Below are 22,124 nucleotides of genomic sequence, written 5' to 3' on the forward strand. Positions count from 1 at the left end.
GAAACTAACTGGTGTATCAGCATTGCTACATCTCCCCTGAGGTCCCCAACTGTTTTGGCTTATGATCCCTCAAAACAAGGCAAAGTCTAATTATGACTCCTCGTTACCATTTGTGACCACTTCAACCAAAAAGTTACATTTTTCTAGTCTGAAGGAGGCAAAATTGTTTATTAATTCACTAGAAAGATGGCAAAGATTAAAGAAATGTCTGAAAAAAGGAAACTTTTTTTTGCATAGCAGAGATATGTTTTTTTCTCTCCTGTTAATCATCTTGCAACCATTTGTGGGGGTCCTGACAACTACTTTGGGAACCACTGCCAGAGACTATATACTCATAATACATCCACACTTGTAATAAGTGTAGGCAGTTATCAGTGGTGGAAGAAGCTTGTGTGCCATGTTTTACTTAAGTAAAAGTAGCAATACCACACTGTAAAAACACTCAACTACAGGTATATTTGCTACATTCAAAATGTTAGTAATAGTATGTAACATTCGTGAAGGTCCTTAAAGACTCAAAAGTGAAAGTATTCAGTTTAGAAAAATGGTCAATATGACAGTTACGGTATACTATTATATATTACATATACATCATTGTGTAAGTGTCAATTTACTCGTGTTGGTCAAGGTGGAGATCATTTAAACCTCTGTATATGCTGTTGAGTAGTGTAATCTATAACGAAGCATCACATTTGTATAAACTCATATGTTTTGCATGTAAAATCTTAATTTGTAATAGCAAATATAGCTGTCAAAAAAGTGTAGTTGAGTAAAAACTATAATGTTTCCCTCTGAATTTTAGTTGAGTAGCATGGAATGGAAAAGCTCAAGTAAAGTAGCTCAAATTTATTCCACCACTGGCTGAAAAATAATAAAAACAAAAATGAACAACATATAGGGGTTGCCAGGGACTGCATCTCCTCAAATGGGACCAGTGTGGCCTCAATATGTGTCTTTCTTGAGTCACTGCATGAAAATGTGCGGTAGACCAAATATTTAGCGGAGCCTGCGCCGACTAGCACTAGGACCCAGTGGAGCCCCCCGACGGTGAACCGTCGGCCGCCGACTCAAACTATGAACTGTAGCGGCTACTCTGACTCAGTTGTCCGCACGGAGGCTGACGGAGCCCCGCCGCGTTCGTGGCGCTCACGCTTCACGTGTTGATAACCGAAACTTTTTTGGGACTGAAACTACCGAGGGATTATTACTGGAAAAAAAAAAAAAAAAAAACACGCACGGTGTGACCCGCCGTCGCACGTAAGACATGGACTCCAAACGCCAGAGTGGTGAGTAAAAAGTCCCCCCGTGTCACACATGTACACATGCGTTGTCGACGGAGAACTACAGTAACCGTGGGATAACTTTGAGTGGGGAAGCCTCCGTACATGGATGCGGACACAGGCGCGCTGCACGAGTCCCGGCAGGGCAAAACACGCTAAAATGTCCGTCGCTGTTACCTGTCACTTAAAACTCGCGACGAGAAAGGCGATGCGGCGACATTTAAAAACAAAGGAGATGCCGCAGTCGTACTTTATTGAACTTGTCATGGAATAAGTCTGAAAAGCAAAGGGCCATCAGTCAGTCTGTGCGACCGAACCCTCTAAGCAAGGTGGGCTCCCGGTAGGACCCGCTGGAGTAACCGTGAGTGGGGGGGGTGTCGTACACCTACACGCCGGTTGGTGCGCTGTGAGCGGATGGAGGAGGAGGAGGAGGAGGTGTCCTCCCTCAGGTAGAGTTGCTGCAATCCGCTGCCAACAGAGAAAGTGCCCTGTTGGAAGCGGCGCTGCTGGAAGTGCGGCAGCGGCAGCGGCGGCGGCGGCGGCGGCGGCAGTAGGGGGCTGAATGGGCGCTCTGTTTCGTCGCCCTCAGGCAACTCGTTGGAAACAGGAAGCTGCATTCTGCGACACCAGGTGATGAGGCGGGGGTCTGCGCTGAGATTCTGGCGGACGGGGGTGTCACAAGTGATTACGTTGAGGGGAAACAATCAGAGGGAATTAGAGGAGAAAGCTTTTATTCGTGCTTCATTAAAACGGCCCATCGCGTTGCCCGCAGGTAATTGGTATAATAAGGCCATTATTTAGGCATGGTATGAATTTCCGCAAAAAAAACGCCGCCAGTTTCCTTATATAGTAGGATAAAGGGAGGTAAAAGAAATGGCTCGTCCAAAAATAAGGCACGAAGTTCGATCAAAACTTCTGACACTGTTCGAAGCCTGAGCATAAAAGCAGCCCCAGATCACCTCCAAGCTCTTTTTAATTAACAGTAGTGGGCTCGTCTCTTATACAGCCAAGTAACAATAAGCATAATTCTACGATGTTGATGAAGATAATGATATTGATTACAATAATTGTAATTTTTAAGTGTCTGATACTGAATGACTGCACTTTGGGTGTACTGTCAGAGCATCCACTCACTACCAATGTGACATTAGTCATCAGATCAGATGCGTATATAATTGGTCCATTACACAGTTAGTCAGTCAAAAGAAAAATGACAAAGCCCAGTTTTTGTAAGATGCCAATTACTTTTTTTTTTTTTTTTTTTTTTACTGCTGTACTACAGATTAAACAACAAGATATTTTGTGTTTAATTAAAGGTGTTGCAAGGCTTTTTTTTTTTTTTTAATTAATTTTTTCACAGAGTTGATCAGAGCCAGGCTAGCTGTTTACCCGTTTCCAGTCGTTATGCTAAGCTAAGCTGAAAGTCTTCTGGCTCCAGCTTCATATTGAGAGGGGCATCAATCATTTCATTTAACTCTCGGTAAGAAAGCATAAACGCATATTTCCCAAAAAGTTAAGCTAGTCTTTGTCTAAAAGACGCACAGAGTTACAGAGGTTTTGTTAGTGGTTTCAGCGCAATGAGCAACACTTTAACATGACTTTGAGACATTTGCATTAAATGCTAATGCCAGAAACAACCGTTAATGCAGGTTTAAAGGAGAAGTTTAACATGTCTGTCAGAGCACCCACTCACTACCAATGTGACATTAGTCATCAGATCATATAATGTTTGGCAATGGGCGTTTTTTCTTTTTTTGTTTTTGTTTTTTTCAGAGCAGATATTTTGACTTTTCATTGTAGGAAAATCACAGATGTTGGTAATAACATTACCGATGGCTGTTTTATTCAAGTGTCCCGGCAGGCAATAACAATGTGGAAGTGTACCAGACCTGTCAAAATGTCTTAAGCAAAAATGAAACATAGGCAGCTTATACAGTATAACCAGCATGTTTTGTGGCCAAATACTTGTGCAGCTGTCCAGTCTAGTTAAAAATATGCTCACTGTGGAAAAAATAGGAGTAATTGATAATGGAGTCCTGGGAAGATATCACAACTGCTGCAACAAATGGGAGAAATTTAATAAAGCTGTAAAATGACTTTTGATGTGGCAGAAATAGATCAAGGGCAAAGTTTTCATACAATCTTAAGTGGAATTTTGAAAAACGGAGTGTTTGCCTCTCTTACGCCACACTTGCATGCATGCAGTTAATACAAGTGATAACACTAAAGGCTGCAATAATTAACTTCATTTGTACACCCACGCACAGGCATATAATTTCTCTGTGTTTAACAACTGTCACAAGCCTTGACCTTGAGCATGGTTCCCTTACATTTCCTCTTCCCTTTTCCTTCTCCTCTGCCAGTGACTCCCAACTAACCCCATTTCCACTCTCCGTCAGAGCCAGAACGTCCAGAACACTTTCTTGATTTAATTGTAAGTGACATTTCACACGGTAAAATAACTACGCCTCCACAAACTCAGACGTTTCCACTGGTTTTGTTTCTGTCATACATATACAAGTGAGAGTGAGCTGTACTGCAGATCTGCTGGAGGTTAAACATTCTGTGACAGAGACATCCGAAGCAGCAGGTCCGTACATGTCACGCCTGTTGGCCTGTTGTAGCTGGAAACTAAGCTGATGTGGTGATAATGCTCTTCTACCAAACAGGAAAAACACTGTGTCATGTTTTGTCCAGCTGAAGGTTGTATTATCATCATCGCCAACATATAACAAAAAACAACCGCAGCATAAGTTTTTTTTGTTTTGTTTTTTTTTGCAGGGATGTCAATGACAGAGTGACAATGATGAAAGTTTACAGTAACAAAGTGCTTGTCTGGTGTAGTCATTTCAATTAGTGCGTATATAATTGGTTCATTACACAATTAGTCAATCAAAAGAAAAATGACAGTTTTTGTAAGATACCAATTACACTTTTTTTTTTTTTTTTTTTTTAAAGCTGTACTACAGATTAAACAACAAGATATTTTGTGTTATTTAAAGGTGTTGCAAGGCTTTTTTTTTTTTTTTTTTTAATTAATTTTTAAATTTTTTAATCTTTTTTCACAGAGTTGATCAGAGCCAGGCTAGCTGTTTACCCGTTTCCAGTCGTTATGCTAAGCTAAGCTAATAGTCTTCTGGCTCCAGCTTTATGTTGAGAGGGGTATCAATCTTTTCATTTAACTCTCGTTAATAAAGCAAATAGGCATATTTCCCAAAAAGTTAAGCTAGTCTTTGTCTAAAAGACGCACAGAGTTACAGAGGTTTTGTTAGTGGTTTCAGCGCAATGAGCAACACTTTAACATGACTTTGAGACATTTGCTTTAAATGCTAATGCCAGAAACAACCATTAATGCAGGTTTAAAGGAGAAGTTTAACATTTGGGGAAATATGCTTATCATATGCTTTCTTGCTAGAGTGTTAGATAAAAAAGATTACAGCTCTTATGTCTGTGCAGTAAGTACATATGAGTGATAATACAATATGAAGCTACTGCCGGCAGGCAGTTACTTAGCATAGCATACAGACTTGAAGCAGGGGTAAAGACCTAGCATGGCCCTAATAAACACAATTTGTCATTTTTACACTTCGGTTTTGGTACGAATTGAACAAAGGTGGTAACACGTGTTAACAACATTAATGAGCTGAAGAAGTGTTGTTATGTGGATTTTGGTACCTTTGGACAGAGCCAGGCTAGCTGTTTCCACTGTTTCCAATCTCTGTGCTAAGCTAAGTTAGCCAGCTGATGGAGTTTAGCAGACGGGCATAGGAGTGATATCGATCTTCTCCTCTGAATCTCGGCACGAAAACAAATAAGCGCATTTCCCAAAATGTCAAACTCTTCCTTAAACTACAAGGAAGGGGATTTGTTTTCACACCAACATGCATCACAGTTTTGTAAACCAAGGCATGTGCCTGTCCCATGGTCACTATATTGGCTGAATGGCTCCTTACCTGTGGCTGCATACCTGGTGAAACCACAGCACTGCAGCACTCTTGGTTTGAAATTAAACTCATGTTGTGCCACAATGTCTGAGCAGGTGTCATGCCTCACTGTTTTCCCCTCGTCTCCTCACCATTTACTGTATGAGGAAAGTGATAAGATACAGAAAGAATGTGAAAAAAGAGAAAATTCCATGACTTTTATTCCCCCCAGCTGTTTCTTTTTAAAGCTCTCGCCAGCTTGCTTGGTGTGTGTGGGGGGGGGCTTTTTAAAGTGTCAAACTGAATGCTAACCCCGGACGAGCAGTGACACCATCTACTGTTGTCACGAAAATATGAATTAGGGGATGCTGAATCTCTGAAGCAGACTTTTGTCTTAGGGGGAGTTGCTGGGGCTGCCAAGACCTGAACTCTGACCCTTTCTCTGAAGAGGATGGGTGTCTGGAGAAGGGATGGAGGGAGGCAGGCGAGGGAAAGAAGTTAAAAGAAAAAGATCAGAGGGGGAGGGGGTAGGGAGGGAAAGACAGGAGTGGAGGGGAGAATGTGAGATTTGGAGGGACCTCAGCCTCTGGGATTGTGGGGGAGGCAGGAAGAGGATGCCTGTTGTAGTGCAAAATTGCAGTCTCATACACTTTGGAGGCTCAAACTTCTCTTAACATGAAAAGTTCATGTTTGTATCACATTAGTGTAACTTGAATGTCCCTGTTACGGATAATCATGTGTCTCTGGAATCACAGTTCATGGAAACAACCGGGGATTCAATTCAATGCACTCATATATTTCTTCTTAGTCCTGAAATGTTTTGGGTGGGACAGGGAAGTCAAGGAGGAGGTTAGCCTCGGATTGGTGTGATTCACGGGTAATAGGTGGGAGTGAAAGCCTCAGATTAGGAGGAGAAGGCATCTTTTCTCTGTCACCCTGCTGCCCATACGCATTATGTGGTGAGATAAACAGCGGCAGTGAGTAGTAGTTGTTTTGTTCTGAGCTGCAACCAAACAAGCTAAATCAGTTCAAATTCGAGTCTCATGGCTCAGGTCTCATGACTGACCTTTTTCAGGAAGCCTGTCTGCGGAAACAAACAAAAATGTATGTAAAAGCACACACACAACACATTTTCCAAAGTACTCTTGTGACTGTATGTTTGCTCTGTGTTAGATAAGTAAATTTAATAGTTTCTGTGTGTAAGTGAATCTCTGTGTCCATTGGTGAAAAACAAGGATTCAAAGAGGACATTTGTGTGTGTGTGTGTGTGTGTGTGTGTGTGTGTGTGTGTGTGTGTGTGTGTGTGTGTGTGTGTGGAACTGGGGGGTTACAAAGATCCCTCTGTGGGTGAGACCGACAACAAGCCTCCAGAACAGCTGATTCTCAGCCTCTGAGCCCTCCGGTCCCCTGAGAGAATGAGAGAGAGGGAAGGCAAATGCATTGATGACCTTGGCTGTGTAAAGTTAGACTTCAAGAAACAGAAAATAGACCAAAGGCGCAACTCCACCAGCTCACTACTGGCTTTGTTTACGCTGATTGATTACACTGCTTGTTTTTAGCCTGAGAAGTGAAGTACAACAGATCTGTGATTTGAGTTGCCATCCGCTAAGAAACTTTTTAATGGGATGGTGACAAAAAATATGGAGGCAAAAGTGTGAACAAGAGATGGAAGGTGAGTTTAAGATGACAAAGGATGATGGGACAGAAAGAGAAACAGCAAGATGGAGATAAATGGAAAAAGAGGGGGGGGAAGTGGGAGGAAGAGCGAGAGCAAGTGGTGGTTGAAGGAGAGAGTCAAGATCAGGAAGGAGTGGAGAGAAGCTTCTGTTGACAGTTAAGACGGGAAACCACAACTGCTGACTGAGAAATTGTGCGCTCACACACACACACACACACACACAGCTGCTGGAGATATATCCTTTAACCCTGAAAGCCCATGGATCGAGACGATGCAGCTGTGTTGCGCCACGCCTCTACTAGACTGTGTGTGTGTGTGTGTGTGTTAGTTCCTGTTTTGTTTTTTTGCTGGAGGTTCTGACATTGTTTTCTTTGCTCTGGTCTTGCAGACCATTGTGGTCGTCTAATTTTGGCCCTTGTGGACACAATAGAGTATTGTCAGACCGGGAGAGCGGCGGAAGAGGTTCTTGGGGGAGTGAGGGGTCTTTCCCTCACTGTCTCTGTCTTTACTTTGTGAGAGAGACTGTTTTGATGTTTTTTTTTAACTTAACCCTTGTACTAGTTCTGTCCCACAAACTGCAGGTTATGCATAACAGCAGGTATAATGTATTCCTTTAGTGCTACAAGAAACGTTATGTTTTGTATTTTGTTACATTCACTTTAACATATAACTAGTCACCACATAGGGATTGGAGAGATTTTTAGCGTGACAAATTAGAATATTTCTTCAGAATAAAAATAGAAATGAAGAAGGGCAAGTGAAGAGAGTTCAAAAGCGACTTTTTTTTTATAAAGGAAGGAATAACTTTCTCTGTGGACAGCACAGTGTCTTTCAGAAGCTCAACTTTGTGACCTCTTTATAGGTTCCAGCAGTGTCAGTGTCCTTGAACTTCCTATCATCTTTTTTGTATTTTGGGTTAAATGACATTGTAAATTTGACTATTTTATTGCCAAAAATTATGAAGAGAGGAAAAAGCTGCTCAAAGAGCACATAAGGCCATCATGGGACAATAAAACTTTCCACTGAAACCCAAACTGAAATTAAAAATTATGCCAGTGTTAGCCGCTATTAGAGTGAGCCGCTCCTCCTGTTCAATGGCGTGAATAGTCAATAGTGGCCAATATTCAGTATTTAATTAAAGGTCAATATCAGCTAATTATACTACTACACCACAAGAAAAGGTCTTACACCACTATTTGTGTCAAATGTCTGTCTCTCAAACTTCTCTAATGAATGAGTTAACAATATCTCTGTTAGAACTACAGATTTCTTTCTTTGCTTTGGCTGCGTTTCCTTTAGGAAAGGAAACGTGCTGTCCCCTCCTCCTCATCTTCTTTTCTCTCTGACCCCCCCCCCCCCTCTCTCTTTGTCAGCTTTGAGTGGGCAGGATGTGTGAGAGTGTGTCAGGGCGTTTGGAACAATGTCAAGGTCAACAAAAACACACACAGAGACACACACATTGACACACACACACACACAGACTCACAGGATGCCTGCCTGAGTTGAACATGAAAACAATTATTTTTCAAAGAAAGCTTGAAATGTTCAAAAACGGAAATTAGGATTTAATGTGTTGTGGTGCCATGACCAAGACACAAAACTCACAGTACACAAAAAGGCTGACTCTGAGGCGGACACAGTGAATTGGCCGATATGTTAGGATGCTAAATATCTTTTCCCCCTCAGCTGTTGCAACAGGCGGTGAGCCGAGTTCCAAACTGACTCCATGCCCTGCGTGAACTGCCAGTTTTGCTCGCACTTGGCTGCATGGCCTTGCATGCGTGTGTTAAATTGATATTTGATGCGCATGGTGTAATGGCATGAGCATTTTAGCCATGTTAAGAGTCTTCACGATGGACTTTCCCATAATGACCTGATGGTGCTCGACGCCAAAGAGTATTTTACTGTAGTTCTGCAAACCCAAATAATATGTTATCTATTTTTGGGGGGTTTTCAGTGGTGATGGAGCGACTTGTAAATGAGCTGAGTTCTCTGCTGAAGATGCTGGACCACGAGACAGTCAGTCCTGCCACGGCTGACAAGATGGCCTCCATACGCAACATCCTGGACTCATTGCAGCTTTCAGGTACAACAGTGTTATTTATTTTCTTGCATAATATCCATTGTTTTGTACTTGTTTTCCCACCTGCGTGTGCCTGTGTTTTCACAGTTAGCAAAGCTTCTGTTAATGCTTGTATAGCACAAAAAAAAACATTCACATATTCGATAGGGCAGTAGATTACTTTAGTCAAACTCAATTTTCTTGTTACTTCACTGAGTCTGAATTGGGGCCTCCTCACATCAGTAAGTTACAGGCAGCACTTAATTTCAAGCTACTGTGGGTTTGACACGGCAACGGTATGGTATCTCTTTTAACAAGAAGAAAACACAAGCAAATGTTAAAAATCTTAGTATGAAGCAGGACCATAAATGAGATCGCTGACTTTTATTTATTCCGAGGAAATTTGACTGCGCATGCTTTCAGTTTTTCAGCTGCATCCTGCCTTACATTAATTCAGTTTGACACTTGCGACAGTTCAGCCAAACTATCCAGAGTTTAGTAATTTGTTCAAAGTCACTACAACAGTGTTTATGTAGACACAAATAGAGCATTTCTTTTTAACTTGGCCCTTTTTGTTTTGCAATGAGGCAACCTTCCTGTTTATAGCTAACCGGACTGCAACTGCACAGCACTGCATAAGATACCGTAGGGTAATTTTATTTAGAGATATGCAACAAAATGCAGTCTCCGTGACATCAATTCTTACTGAGGTCTTTGCATCAGATCCCGGTCTATCTGGGAGAATACAGGATGTCGGAGAGGATAAAAGGATTGATGTAAGAGGATAATGAAATGTAAAGTTTAAAGAGGATAATGGGTGGAGGTCAAAGAAAGGAGAAAAGCAAAACATGCTGATGGTTCACAACAAATTTTAGAATGGGCCTTCTTCAGGTTTTTACACAGTACATTAGCATAACCCACATCAGTTCTCAACAACTCCAGAAGTCTGGGAGGTTTGGCAACCTTTCACATGTATTTTATGACTTCCTTCATCTTTTTCCTTCTGGTACAAAGATTTACAACCTGTACTCCCTTGTTGTCGGTGTAGGTCTCCATTCAATTTAGTGGCCTAAAAATGCAGATAGTTCAGTACTGATACTCAGTGAACATTCACCTAGTGCCTGTTCCCTGGTGATCTTGACTCCCCTGGCCTTAACATAGACCACAATCGTAGCTCTAACTCTGATCCTGTTTCTAACCCCTAATTTATCTTTTCCACAGTCAATGGATCAGACGTCTACATGAACAGCTGTCTCTATGGTAACGGCACCAGCTTTGTAGAGTCTCTGTTTGAGGATTTTGGTGAGTAGACCCTCAAAGTGCCTTCAAGCCAGTCTTATGTGGAAATGATCATTATTGTATATTTACAATCATCATACCACAAGATCTATTTTTAAACTGTCAGGAGATTACCATGGGAAAGAGAGAATGTATTTCAACGTGATGCGTGCCTGCCTATGCTATCATTGTAAAATGAGCAAGCGATTGGTGGAATGAAAAGCTCTACATTAAGGTAGAATATAAATTTTTGTTTCCCCCAAAAAATGGGCCTGGCGATTCTGTCAAGCCTATCAAAAGTTTGGTAAATTATTCCGCCTCATTTCCAAGCACATTCACACTACTGGTTGTGTGTTTATAGTATGTAATTCCTCTCTGACAGAAAAACTACAGCTGTTATTTAAAGCACACTCAGGCTTCTGATAATATTAATCCTTTGTTTCCCAGCAGACTGTGATTTGCACATGCTCAGTGCATCTCCAGTGGAGCAGAAAGAGCACAAAGAGGAAGAGGAGAAGACTCATCCTAATAAATCTGTGAGTTTCCTACCGTACCTTCCTGTCCAGCTGCCTTAATTGTCCTGGTTCCTAAAATTATGGTTTTAACCTTCACCTTGCTTCTTCAGACACCTACCGACACGCCCCCGCCTCTGCCATCCACCCCCCTTCCTGATGACTACTATGAAGAGGCTGTTCCTCTGGATCCTGGATCCGCCCCTCAGTACTTTACCACCAATATGAACAGTCAGTACCGCACACTCAAAAACACAGATTTGCACACTAATTGTAAGCGACTGAATTATGAGAAGTTCCTCTTTCCCGTTTGTCTTTATTTCTTATCTTGACTCTTCTCTCTTCTCCTGTAGCTTCCAGGAACTCAGTGGAGGATGCTTACTATGAAGATGCAGACAATAACTACCCCACCACCAGGATTAATGGTCCTCCCAAAAACTCCTGTGAGTCTAAACTCTCTTGCACTTACTCTTGCTAGCAATTCAACTGTACAACTATAAACACAGGCATGTTCTGATTGTGAAGTACGTCGAGTACATGATTGAGCAGAATCAGAAACTGTCATTGGATGCTTTGCAAATTAATCATGCATTTTTATTTTTTGTGTTCAGACAACGACTCAGATGCTCTGAGTAGTTCCTACGAGTCTTACGAAGAAGAGGATGAGGAGGCAAAGGGGCGGGACCAACCTCAGAGATGGACGGCGGAGGAGAGCTCAGATGGACCAGTTAGAGACTGCCGCATCTGTGCCTTCCTGCTTCGAAAGAAACGCTTTGGCCAGTGGGCTAAACAGCTAGTCGTTGTGCGAGACAATAAACTGCAGGTAAATAGAGAGAGCTATTTGTGATACGATAGAGCTAGTTCAATTAAACTTTCAAACCAAGGGCTTTAGTGTATATCTTGTATTATGTAGGGTGAAATGTTAGAGGATTAAATTCCCATTTTTTTTAGAAACAGCACATTTTGGTCAATCAGACCTCTGAACACTATGCTAATTATTTGTCAGGCCATAGTATTACACGCAGTAACTCTCCATCTCATCACCAATCTAAGCTATTCAATGACTTTTTTAGTTGTTGTAGCTTTAAAACATATTTTAAGCTATAGCTAACTACACTGTCAGAAGGTGTGTGGTCAGCGCTTGTTGGATTTCTGCATTTACATTAAGTTAAGTCAAATTGTTACACATGCTTCCATCAAAGGTGTGCTAGTGGTTATACTGGCATACCTTTCAGTTTCACTAAAAAAAAAAAAAGGGGTTTCCAGCTGGGATGGCAACATTAAAATGATATCACTCACTAGTACCAAAGCAAAATAGCTTCAAACAACACACCAAAATACATACAAGGGGTTACGGGACTTTACAGAAAGAAAGTATATACTTTATTTCTCCGTCTCTCTATACCTCAATCTCACTGTCTCTCTTTTACAGTGTTACAAGAGCATCAAAGAGAGCACTCCCCACACAGAGCTCCCACTGAATCTGTGCAACGTCATCTATGTCCCTAAGGAAGGCAGGAAAAAGAGACATGAGTTGCGCTTCTCCTTGCCTGGCGGTGAAGCTCTAGTCCTGGCTGTTCAGAGTAAAGAGCAGGCCCAGCGATGGCTCAAGGTACTTTCATTCACTATATCAGAGGGCATTCGCTGAGACAGACAAGAGTGGGGGAGAACACAAGGTTGTCTCTGGAAGTCACGGTTTTCCCTTTTCTGGGTCCAGGTGGTGCAAGATGTTGGCAGCCAATGTAGCAACAATGAAGGACCAGATGGATCCACTTCTCCAATTATACAGAGGAAGTTGGAGATTGACAAGGTGTGTATGTTTCTGCATGTGATTTTTGAGTGTCCGTCTGTTTATCTACAGTATTGTCTTTTTAAGAATTTGCCCATAAAGGCGTCACAACTTTCTTGAATTTTGTGAGTAAATGAGGGCTCCCTGTGCCAGTTAAACAGTTGTTTTTACTTTATTGTAACATCTATTTCTTAATTTATTGAGGTGTATTTCATTCTGAATTTTTATCCTTGTTCTTACATCTTAATGTTGCTGACATCATTTCTTTCAGCCCACGCATGACACAACTCTTCCCTTGGCTTCTAGTTTACAAGCAGTGAGTGAGTGACATTATTGCGGTTGCTGAGCTGGCTAGATTTCAAAGAGCTTCATACCCTCAACAAAGCTTTGGCGCACAGCTGCAGAGCCAGCAAGCTGAATGCATGGTGACCTGGCAGTTACACCCCACGTTGGCAGAATAGTTTTAAAAATACATAATCGGTAGAACATATTCCACGAAGCAGCATCTGTGTCATTTTTCTTGACACGGTTTTGCTCAGTTAAAGGACAGAATGCTTTGTTAAAAAAAGGATAGATACATGTGTTATTGTGTGTCTTTTAACTTTTTTGTCTCTGGACTTCATCTCCTCTCCTCTCCTCATATTTTATGGGAAGGAGGAGTAATAACTGTCTCTACTTTTTCTTCACAAGGTGCTGCAGTCTGATCGGCAGGCATCCGACTCCGACAGCGGGCCAACAGCAGACTGTCAATCCACTGCACATGTACCAGGACGGGACACCACTGACTCACTCAGTAGGGTTAACTTTACAAGCAGTTGTTGATTAAGTTGTAATTATTTACTCATTCTTTTATTTTGTTTGTTTAATTGGATACAGCTCACAACTCTCATATATACATATGTGGGTCTTTGTTTGCGTATACTTGGTATAAGGTGTATTTTATCATTTTAAATTCGACAGTAATTACTTTGTGATACATATTTAAAGATTCGACCATGATGTTTGATGAGTTAGCACAGAGAAACGCTGCAGGACTCAGACTTATGAGCCTCTTTAAAATTGTTTTAAAGACACTGTTAGAGCATCTTTATGTTCTCTAGTGCTTGCTCGTGCCGGAATGTTGGGTCTCTGCAACTGTAACTATAAATAGTACAGTCCAGACCTGCTCTATATGAAAGGCGCCCTGAGATAACCCCTGTTACAATTTGGACGCTATATAAATAAAATTGAATTGAATTGATTTAATGTGAAGTATTTCCACATGAGACACAAATTTGTGGGTTGGGTTTGGAGAGAGATTTAAATCAAATCCTTCCGATTTGATTGGTCCGCTCACGGCAGGCGTGGCTTTGCATTAGATTCAGAGCTGTGGGACGGTTCACCTACGCCTCCCTCACCCACGGATTTAGATCAGAGGGAGGTCGAGGAGGGTGAAATAAATAGGTTAGACCGCAACCACATTCTTTGGAAATGTAAACTGAGGTTTTGCCAACTGAAATCCAAACACACACCTCCTGCTATGTTGTTTTCATTACTAGTTATCTACAAACTAACGGTCAACTGTGGTTTTATATGATGGTCAGGGTTGGCTACTCAGGACAAATCACCCCAAATGAATTTATTTATGCAAACCCGAGTTCAAGGGGAGTCACCAAAAACATTTTTACATTTTACAGATATTCTAAATTTATTTTTTGACACATATTTACTACGTAACAATTAACACAGTGACACAGGAATAGAAGTTGAAACTCTTAATTTTCCTGTCTTTAACACATGAACGAACATTTTGTTACTTTTTAAAGTTTATTAAAATGTATATATTTAACCACCTAAAAATGTGTTTGAAAAGTCACACGCTGGTCTTCATGTAATTGTGAGGACACTCATGGACATAACGCATTATCTAGCCCCTAGCCATAATCATCACAACTTAATCCCTAATCCTGACCCTAACCCTACGCATAACCTAAAATGAATCATACCCTTAACCCTAAAACTAAATCTTAACCCTTAAACAATCCTTTGACAGCCTCACATTGTCCTCACAATGCAGAAATGTCCTCACTACAATGCTTTTGAACTAACATTAGTCCACAAAAACATTTGAAATATATATAAACACACCCACACAACCTTTTGAAGAGTGTGATCAAAAGCACAAAGACTATTGTTGTTTATCTACCCACAAAATCAGGAAGTATAACCCAGCAGATCTGTGATGTTGGGTCAGAATATAGGTCAAGCACAGTCATATTTTTTTCAGTAATGTTACAACCTGTTTACTGACCGAGGGACTCTGAACCTAAAGAGATATGAGAGAGAGGGAGAGACGGGAAGTGAGGCGCAGAGCAGATATGACATCCTTCCTGTCCTCTTCCTGCGATTGTGTCCCACTGACATCATAGGAAGTAAACTGGGCAGAGCGCTGCAGCACCTGGTACTTTCAACACGAGCACGCAAACACGCTCTAGCGTTTGACTGAATAAATAAAAGACATCTCTGAAATGAAATATAATATCAAGTATTATTATTGAATTAAGAAAGTACAATGAATCGTGACCTGGTGGAATTTGTCTCACAAAAAGGTGTTTTGTTTTGTTTTGTTTTTTTTTTTACAAGTCTGTTCCTCAGTTGAAACCTTTTATTTTCCTCCAGTTTTCATTACATGTTTTTTCTTTAATGTAATTTATGAAATTAGTAATTTTTGAATGAGAGAGTATTATTGACTGCTGATATAATACAAATACAGCAAGATACTTCAGTGATCAGGCAACATTACCTCTTTTTATTGGATTTAAAGGTTCCACTCTCAGCTGCTGTCTATTAAGCGTTCCTATGCTCTACGACCACATTGTCAGCTCCAGCACAGTCTGACCACGGTATGTTTGATTTCAGACCGGGGGAAGCGCGGAGCGTTCTCTGAGCTGACGGGGTCAATGAGCCGAGCAGCAGGGAAGAAAATCAATCAGATCATCACTTTCTCCAAAAGGAAACCACCTTTACCTGGAGAGCCTCCCTCGGCTTCTGGTCACCATGACAACCCACGCTGTGGTGAGGACACAACCCGATCAAGAGGCTATTTGGCTTAAATGTCTGCTCCGTTAGTTGGTGGATTTTGTATTAAAGTGACTGACTGATTATCAGACTACTTGCTGTAAAGTTTTTGCAGTTTTACATTAATGTTAAAAAGTAAAGGACACGTTTGAGGAACAGGAACCCTCTTTTACGGGTGTGCTGAGTTTACATCATAAAACCAACAACAAAAAAATAGATAAATAAACAAACAAAATTATTATTATAGAAATTAAAAAAAGATAAAATACTTTAGGGCAGACCATAAGCCTTTTTCAATAGATAATGCTTTATTGCAAATCTTTGAATAAAGGAATGAAAGAATCATACAATTTGCAGAATGGTGGGTTCATCATAACTAATGCATGTTACACAGCTTAGTTGTATTCATACCCTTACATCTTTATTATAAATTCTAGTGGAGATAGCTAAAATTTCCAAAGGCTCTGTTTGATATAATGATTAAGCCAAACATTCTGCCGAGTTTTGGAAAATATCACTTGGCCTGACACTGAGTAAATTTCCAGCACAAGCAGATACAGTTCTTGTACCGTGTGGGAAGTATTTACATATAATGTTTCAGCTACATGCGGGGAAATATAAATTGGAAATAAAAAGTAAGGTTAACTTAGCTGCCATTTTTGTAGAAGTGACTTGAATATAAACTGACACTAGTCATGGTAAGACACTAAACATATCTGCAGTCTTTATGACTTTTCATCACATTAGCGTTCCTGCTCTCTCTCCAAAGGCTTCCTCAGTGTGTGTCTGAGCGGCTCTTGGAAGGAGCGTTGGTGTGTGGTGCGAGGAGGAAGCCTGTACCTACAGAAGGACCCTGGAGACCAGCGGCCCCCAGTCATTGTGGTGCCACTCAAAGGGGCAGAGGTGGTGCCAGGTGGCCTCGGCCCCAAACATCCCTTCTCCTTCCGCATCCTGCAGGGAGGCAACGAACTGACAGCTTTAGAGGTACTGTATTGCAGTATCAAAAGATCTTGGACAATTTAAACTGGTAGAGGAGATTTAATACAGGCATATTGGTTTGCTTTTCATGAAGACAGAAAGTTAACATGTGCGCAGGGATAACACACCTTCATTCTTCTGGAGAGTAGCTAAAATGTGTGTTTTTGTGTGTGTGTGTGTGTGTGTGTGTGTGTGTGTGTGTGTGTGTGTGTGTGTGTGTGTGTGTGTGTGTGTGTCCATCAGGCCAACTGCTCGGAGGATCTTGGCCGCTGGCTTGGTGTGTTGTTTGCAGAGACTGGGAGCACCACTCTTCCTGAAGAGCTGCACTATGACTACATCGATGTGGACACACTTACAGACATACGGCATGCTGCCAGACACTCTTTCCTGTGAGTCACTTCCCACAGCATATGTTTGTGTGTTTCTGCATGTATTTATCTGGAGTTTTCTGTCTCTTATTATGAGCTTCAATCCAGAAATACATCTGTCTCTTTTCCCTCTCAGTTGGGCCACCACCACTGCTACTTCCTCGAGAAGTGCCTCAACAGACTCCAGAACTTATGACGAGGTCTATGAAAGTATTGCGGTGAGGAAACAAAACGTGAACCAGTGATAACATACAAAATCTCTGAACTTAAAGCAGCCAAACAGACACTTCAAGCTTTCCATGGCTTGTCTATCATGTTCAGTTGCAGAGTTAGCTAAATGGACTCAAATTAGGTTTGGGACGTCACTACTTTTCAAAGATAAGACAACCCCAATTTTTAACTTAAGTTTTAGTTACATGTTGTGTTGAGTTTCACTAGTACCCCAGTGCGTCTCCTCGTGGGGTTTCAGTTATCACAGGTTGAGGGGAAACTAAAAATTCAGATTCAGAAAAATTTAAAACTTTACATTTTGCAATGTATTTTCAAGATAGAACATCAGCTAAATGTTTGCATTTTATATATAAATTTCACTAAATGGCATTTGCTGTACAGTATCCAGTTTAAAAAAAGTGTAGATGGGATAGATCAAAGAATAGAGGAGTACAGATACATATGAATGTAAACTTTGTAAATGTTAAAAAGGTATTTGATTTTTTCCGGTATCCTGTAGGACGAGGATGTCGAGAGCAGAGCAGGCCTGGTGAGACGCCACGCCTCCTTTTCTAGCAGGGACTCGGAAAAAACTGAACAGCAGGCCGCCATCAAGAGACATGCCTCCAGTGAGTCTCATTTCATAATTCATTAGACTGGCTACATGAAAATTACATGGCAGAAACTCTAGTTGGATGACTGACATTCTCACTCATCATAAAGCTGCACCAGCATTGCTCTGTCTATTTATATTCTGGCTTTGTTTTCCGTCAGATGTAAATCAGTATGCGCGGTATGGGAAGACACGAGCAGAGGAGGATGCCAGGCGGTACTTGACACAGAAAGAGGAGCTGGAGAAGCAAAAGGAAGAGCTCAGAAATGCACTGATTTCCCTCCGCAGGGAGAAGAAGGAGGTGAAGGAGGAGATGAGGAGTGGCACAGGTCAGGGGCAAATATCACACACACACACACACACACACACACACACAGTACTGTTTAGACTTCAGCTTCGAAGCAGTACTAACTATGAGTGTGTGCGCGCGTGTGTGTGTGCAGGTCATAGTGTGGAACAGCGGTTAGCCGAGCTGGAGACACTGTGTAAACAGAAGGAGGAGGAGAGGGTGGTGCTGGAGCTCCAACTAACAGAAGTCAAAGAAAACCTTAAGAAGTCATTGGCTAGAGGAGCACTGGGTCCACCCGCTGACACCAAGATGAGTGTCAAGGTAGACGGCTAAAGCAGAGACTGACACTTTTGTACAATTCCTACATCTTAAGGAGTTTATGAATTAGGTGATGTGTCCCATCACCAGATTTCATTGCCAAATCTCAGCATATTCTATCATTTCAGATGTTCACTGCTTTTCTTGAGTGAAATCTATCTGACATTTGTGTTTGTGTGTGTGTGTGTGTTGGTCCATGTGTGCACAGGCACAGGGCAGTAAAGTTGAAAAGGTTTACAACGAGACTGTCCCAGTGAACTCAGCATCTGAGCTCCGTAAACGCCCTCCGTCTCTTTACGCCTCCTCCAAGGGTAACGTCATGCAGAAGGCAAAGGTAAAGTGTGTGTGTGTGTGTGTGTGTGTGTGTGTGTGTGTGTGTGTGTGAGTGTGAGAGACAAGCAAAGAGAGAAATGTTTTCCTCATTTTATGCTGTCTCATGGTTTCCAGGAGTGGGAGTCAAAGAAGGGGACCTAGACATGAATGGATTGACAAGATGTGGATTCGTGGGAAGAAAAAAACGGAGCTGTGACGGGAGGGTGTCTAAAGGAAGGAACAGATGAAGAGCAAGAAAAAGTGGCACTGAGAAGTAGAAGAAGAGAAGGGGGGGGGGCAGACTCTGACACATTCTTCCCTCCTCTTATCTAAAGAAAAATAGGTATCTTTGCAAGTACAGGCATCATGGTGCTGTCTCAACCACTGTAAATATGACAGACTTGACTGATGTACCAGTACAGTATTAATGTGGATCACTATGAACATGAAATTCATATGTTTGTGTGAGTTTGCATGTGTGTTTACATTTGCACAGGGCTGCAGAAAGTGAAAATGTGATTATTTCATAGAGGAGAGTAGCAAAGGGAGAGTGTGGTTCATCAACACTGTGAGTTCAGAGATACGGACGAGACTTCCTATCTACACCCGCAGATTTTATTCCCTTTTACATGATATTTATCACCGTAAAATGAAAACTACAGTAAAAAAAATGTTGTTACCTTAAATTATCCATATTAGTGAGAGAAGCATCTCACATTTTGTGATGTGTATTTAAACCATTAGGAAGATATATTGAGTATTACACTGTTCCTAAAACCAATGAGTAAATGTTTATTATTACAATGTAAAATTATTGGTTTTTAACCATTATATGTGTATTTTTTCATATTTGCCTTTTGCACTTTATGTTGTATTTTGTGATTACACAAACGTCTTTGAAATTGGCCTTTGCACCCGTCTTAGCAGAATCGTTTGAGGATAAATACACCCGTCTACTTTCCCTGCTCGTCACAGAAATATGAACAGACACACACATGTTGGAGTAAATGATTACTTTTATCAAGGAGCTTTGTCTACTGTACTGTGTAATTGTGTTTCTTTGTTTAAATATTTGTTTCTTAAATTCCCTCCACTGGAGCATTTTTGTTTCAGCCTGCTACTTCCTCCCAGGATAAGTTTACTGTAAGGAACCAACAGCAGCATCACAATTCTGAGCCATTGTCACCATCTAGTGGCACAATTAAATTCTGGCACTTGGTGGAACATTGTTGCCGTGTCCAAATTCTGTACTTTTGCAGAAATCAACATGCTTAAGCAGTTTGCACAGAGAGGAAATTATTATACAATAGTTACAAAAATTGTAATTGTCAGTGTTTGTTTTCTGAGGCTTTCCTACAGCTGTCCCACCACCATCACCGTCCACTATTAGTTTTAATTTTTTCCAGCTGTGGGCAGTTCCCCCATTTCCTTTGTGTAGTGCATTGTGAGAGAATAGTGTCCGTCGACAGCACACCCACAATTATGCATACTGACTTTTTTGAGTATACTTTTCCAGTGGAAACACTAAATACTTTACTGAAATAATACAAAGAACACAAGTTCTGCTACTTTGCTGTGTATGGATTGGAACTGATCAGTCGTGTTACAACGGATGTCTTGGAAAACTGGCCACTGATTAAGATGTAGCCAGAAGGGCACTGGCACTTGAAAATTAAAGGGTCAATTCACCCAAATCACTTTTTAAAAAGAATTCTCACATATCTCTAGTGGTATATGGGCAAGCAGATAGTTTACATTTGGTTTTCCCAGGTTTTGAGATATCTCTGAGACTTCTCAACATTCTAAAACTGAGATGAATGGAATTTCATTATGGTGCACAGTATTTTTTAAGAAATACATTAAAATAATTCTGCAACAACATTTCCGTCTGGAATCAAAGTCACTCTTACTCAGGATAAACCACAGATGTCACTGTCAACACATTTTTAACAGGACTTTTTCTTTGCAAAAAAGGAGATTCCATCCACCTATATCTCAAAACCAAACTACAGTATCTGCATGACACTAGAGATAATTATGAAAATATGTTTTTTGTAATTTGGGTGAACTGACCCTCTGAACCTGAACAGTTTTCTACATTATAATGTTGACTTGATCTCTAAGTTTGTAGACTCAAAGAATTTCAACACTTTTCAACACGTTTAAAAAAGATTAGATTAAAAGAATAAGAAAAGAGGATTGTTTAGATTCTTTAGAAAGAGTTTATTTAGTGCATTTCTAGTTTATCCACAGCAGGAACCAAAATATTAAGTTAATCTGTGCTCCCATTGGTTCACCAAAGTTCTGGTCCAACACCATTGGTCCGCTCATGTTCTGGTGCAATACTATTGGTCCAGTAGTGTTCTAACACCCTCACATTGGTTCACTAGTGTTGTGGTACGACACTATTGGCTCACTAGTGTTCTCTTTTGGTCAGGAACACATAAGACCAGAAAAAAAAGGACCTTCGGCATGCTGCTACTGAGCAGAGGTCCACAAGCTTCCATGCAACAACAAACAAACAAACAAACAAACAAACAGCAAGGGACAACAACAACAAACGGAAAGATAAACAACAGCATTGCTTGTAAGAAGTAAGCATGGAAGCATATACAGTAAACCTTATTTTAACCTGCTAAAGCCCTCAGGAGGTTTGTCTGATATACAACAGATCTTAAAAAGGTAACCCCCCCCCCCCGCCCAGACACACGTGTGCGCACACACACACTCACTCTCACTTGCCCACACACACACACACACACAACACGCCTACTGCAAGCACAGCATGTACTTGAACGCTCACACGCACACAAACCCACACACACATACACACACACACACAGGCGCACCTGCATGCAAACAAATGATCAGTCCTCATAAGTGTACAAGGGATACCTTCGTCATTTTTAAAAATATGACTTAACCCCATGAGCTCTGTGTAAACATAGCGTACGGTAGAATAGATAAAGACTTTCTTCCTCCCTTTGTTGCTCTGTAACTTTCTTGCTACTTGCGTTTTCTTAGCAATAACTTTAGTTAGTTAATACTTGGACTCTTTGGTTCTCTGTAACAGTCTGTTTATAGGACTGTGTGACTGACTGACTGACTCTCTCTATCCCTCTTTTCTTTCTCTCCCTCCCTTGTTCTGTCTGGGTATGATACAGCAGGAAGAGTAGTCAAGGGAAGAGATTCACAGGTCCTGTCCCTCTGCAGACCAGAGCAGCAGAGTCAGATGGATTGATTGTCCTTGATTTATTTACATCACAGTCAGTCACAGTGGGCTCCGTAAAGTGGAAGAACACATTCCTGTCCTTCATTTTCTCCTCACCACCTCCTACCCCTCACCAGCCTGATGTGTGGGCATGTCGGCCTGAGATCTGTGTGTGTGTGTGTGTGTGTGTGTGCTTTTATATCTGTGTGTGTGTGTGTGTGTGTGTGTGTGTGTGTGTGTGTGTGT

At 41.2% G+C, this 22,124-nt stretch overlaps 1 protein-coding gene across 6 annotated transcripts; it reads left to right on the top strand.

The window, feature by feature from the left end:
• Positions 1–1,081: 1,081 nt before the first annotated feature.
• Positions 1,082–20,525, top strand: LOC120802987 (actin filament-associated protein 1-like 1). 6 transcript variants are annotated; one of them, XM_040151217.1, is made up of 20 exons: positions 1,082–1,286; positions 3,644–3,714; positions 8,839–8,967; positions 10,165–10,245; positions 10,669–10,757; positions 10,847–10,964; positions 11,087–11,176; positions 11,345–11,556; positions 12,166–12,345; positions 12,451–12,543; positions 13,213–13,315; positions 15,421–15,576; positions 16,349–16,563; positions 16,801–16,946; positions 17,062–17,143; positions 17,656–17,764; positions 17,910–18,077; positions 18,192–18,358; positions 18,564–18,689; positions 18,803–20,525. In XM_040151217.1, exons 3-20 carry the CDS (start codon positions 8,844–8,846, stop codon positions 18,827–18,829), a joined length of 2,286 nt encoding a protein of 761 aa, XP_040007151.1. In that variant the 5' UTR covers positions 1,082–1,286; positions 3,644–3,714; positions 8,839–8,843; the 3' UTR covers positions 18,830–20,525. The 6 variants fall into 6 exon arrangements, with proteins under 6 accessions (XP_040007151.1, XP_040007149.1, XP_040007150.1 ...); XM_040151218.1 differs by lacking the exon at positions 1,082–1,286 and adding an exon at positions 2,717–2,760; XM_040151215.1 differs by lacking the exon at positions 3,644–3,714.
• Positions 20,526–22,124: the final 1,599 nt, after the last annotated feature.

The sequence above is a fragment of the Xiphias gladius genome, chromosome 17, assembly GCF_016859285.1.
Source record: "Xiphias gladius isolate SHS-SW01 ecotype Sanya breed wild chromosome 17, ASM1685928v1, whole genome shotgun sequence".
In the NCBI taxonomy this organism is placed as follows: domain Eukaryota; kingdom Metazoa; phylum Chordata; class Actinopteri; order Istiophoriformes; family Xiphiidae; genus Xiphias; species Xiphias gladius.

Bases quoted from the DNA above. Each gene is read 5' to 3' on its own strand.
- LOC120802987 (XM_040151215.1), top strand. From the start codon at position 1,265: ATGGACTCCAAACGCCAGAGTG. The intron at 8,968-10,164 runs GTACAACAGTGT...TCTTTTCCACAG, and splicing joins GGACTCATTGCAGCTTTCAG to TCAATGGATCAGACGTCTAC. The intron at 18,078-18,191 runs GTCAGGGGCAAA...GTGTGTGTGCAG, and splicing joins GGAGATGAGGAGTGGCACAG to GTCATAGTGTGGAACAGCGG.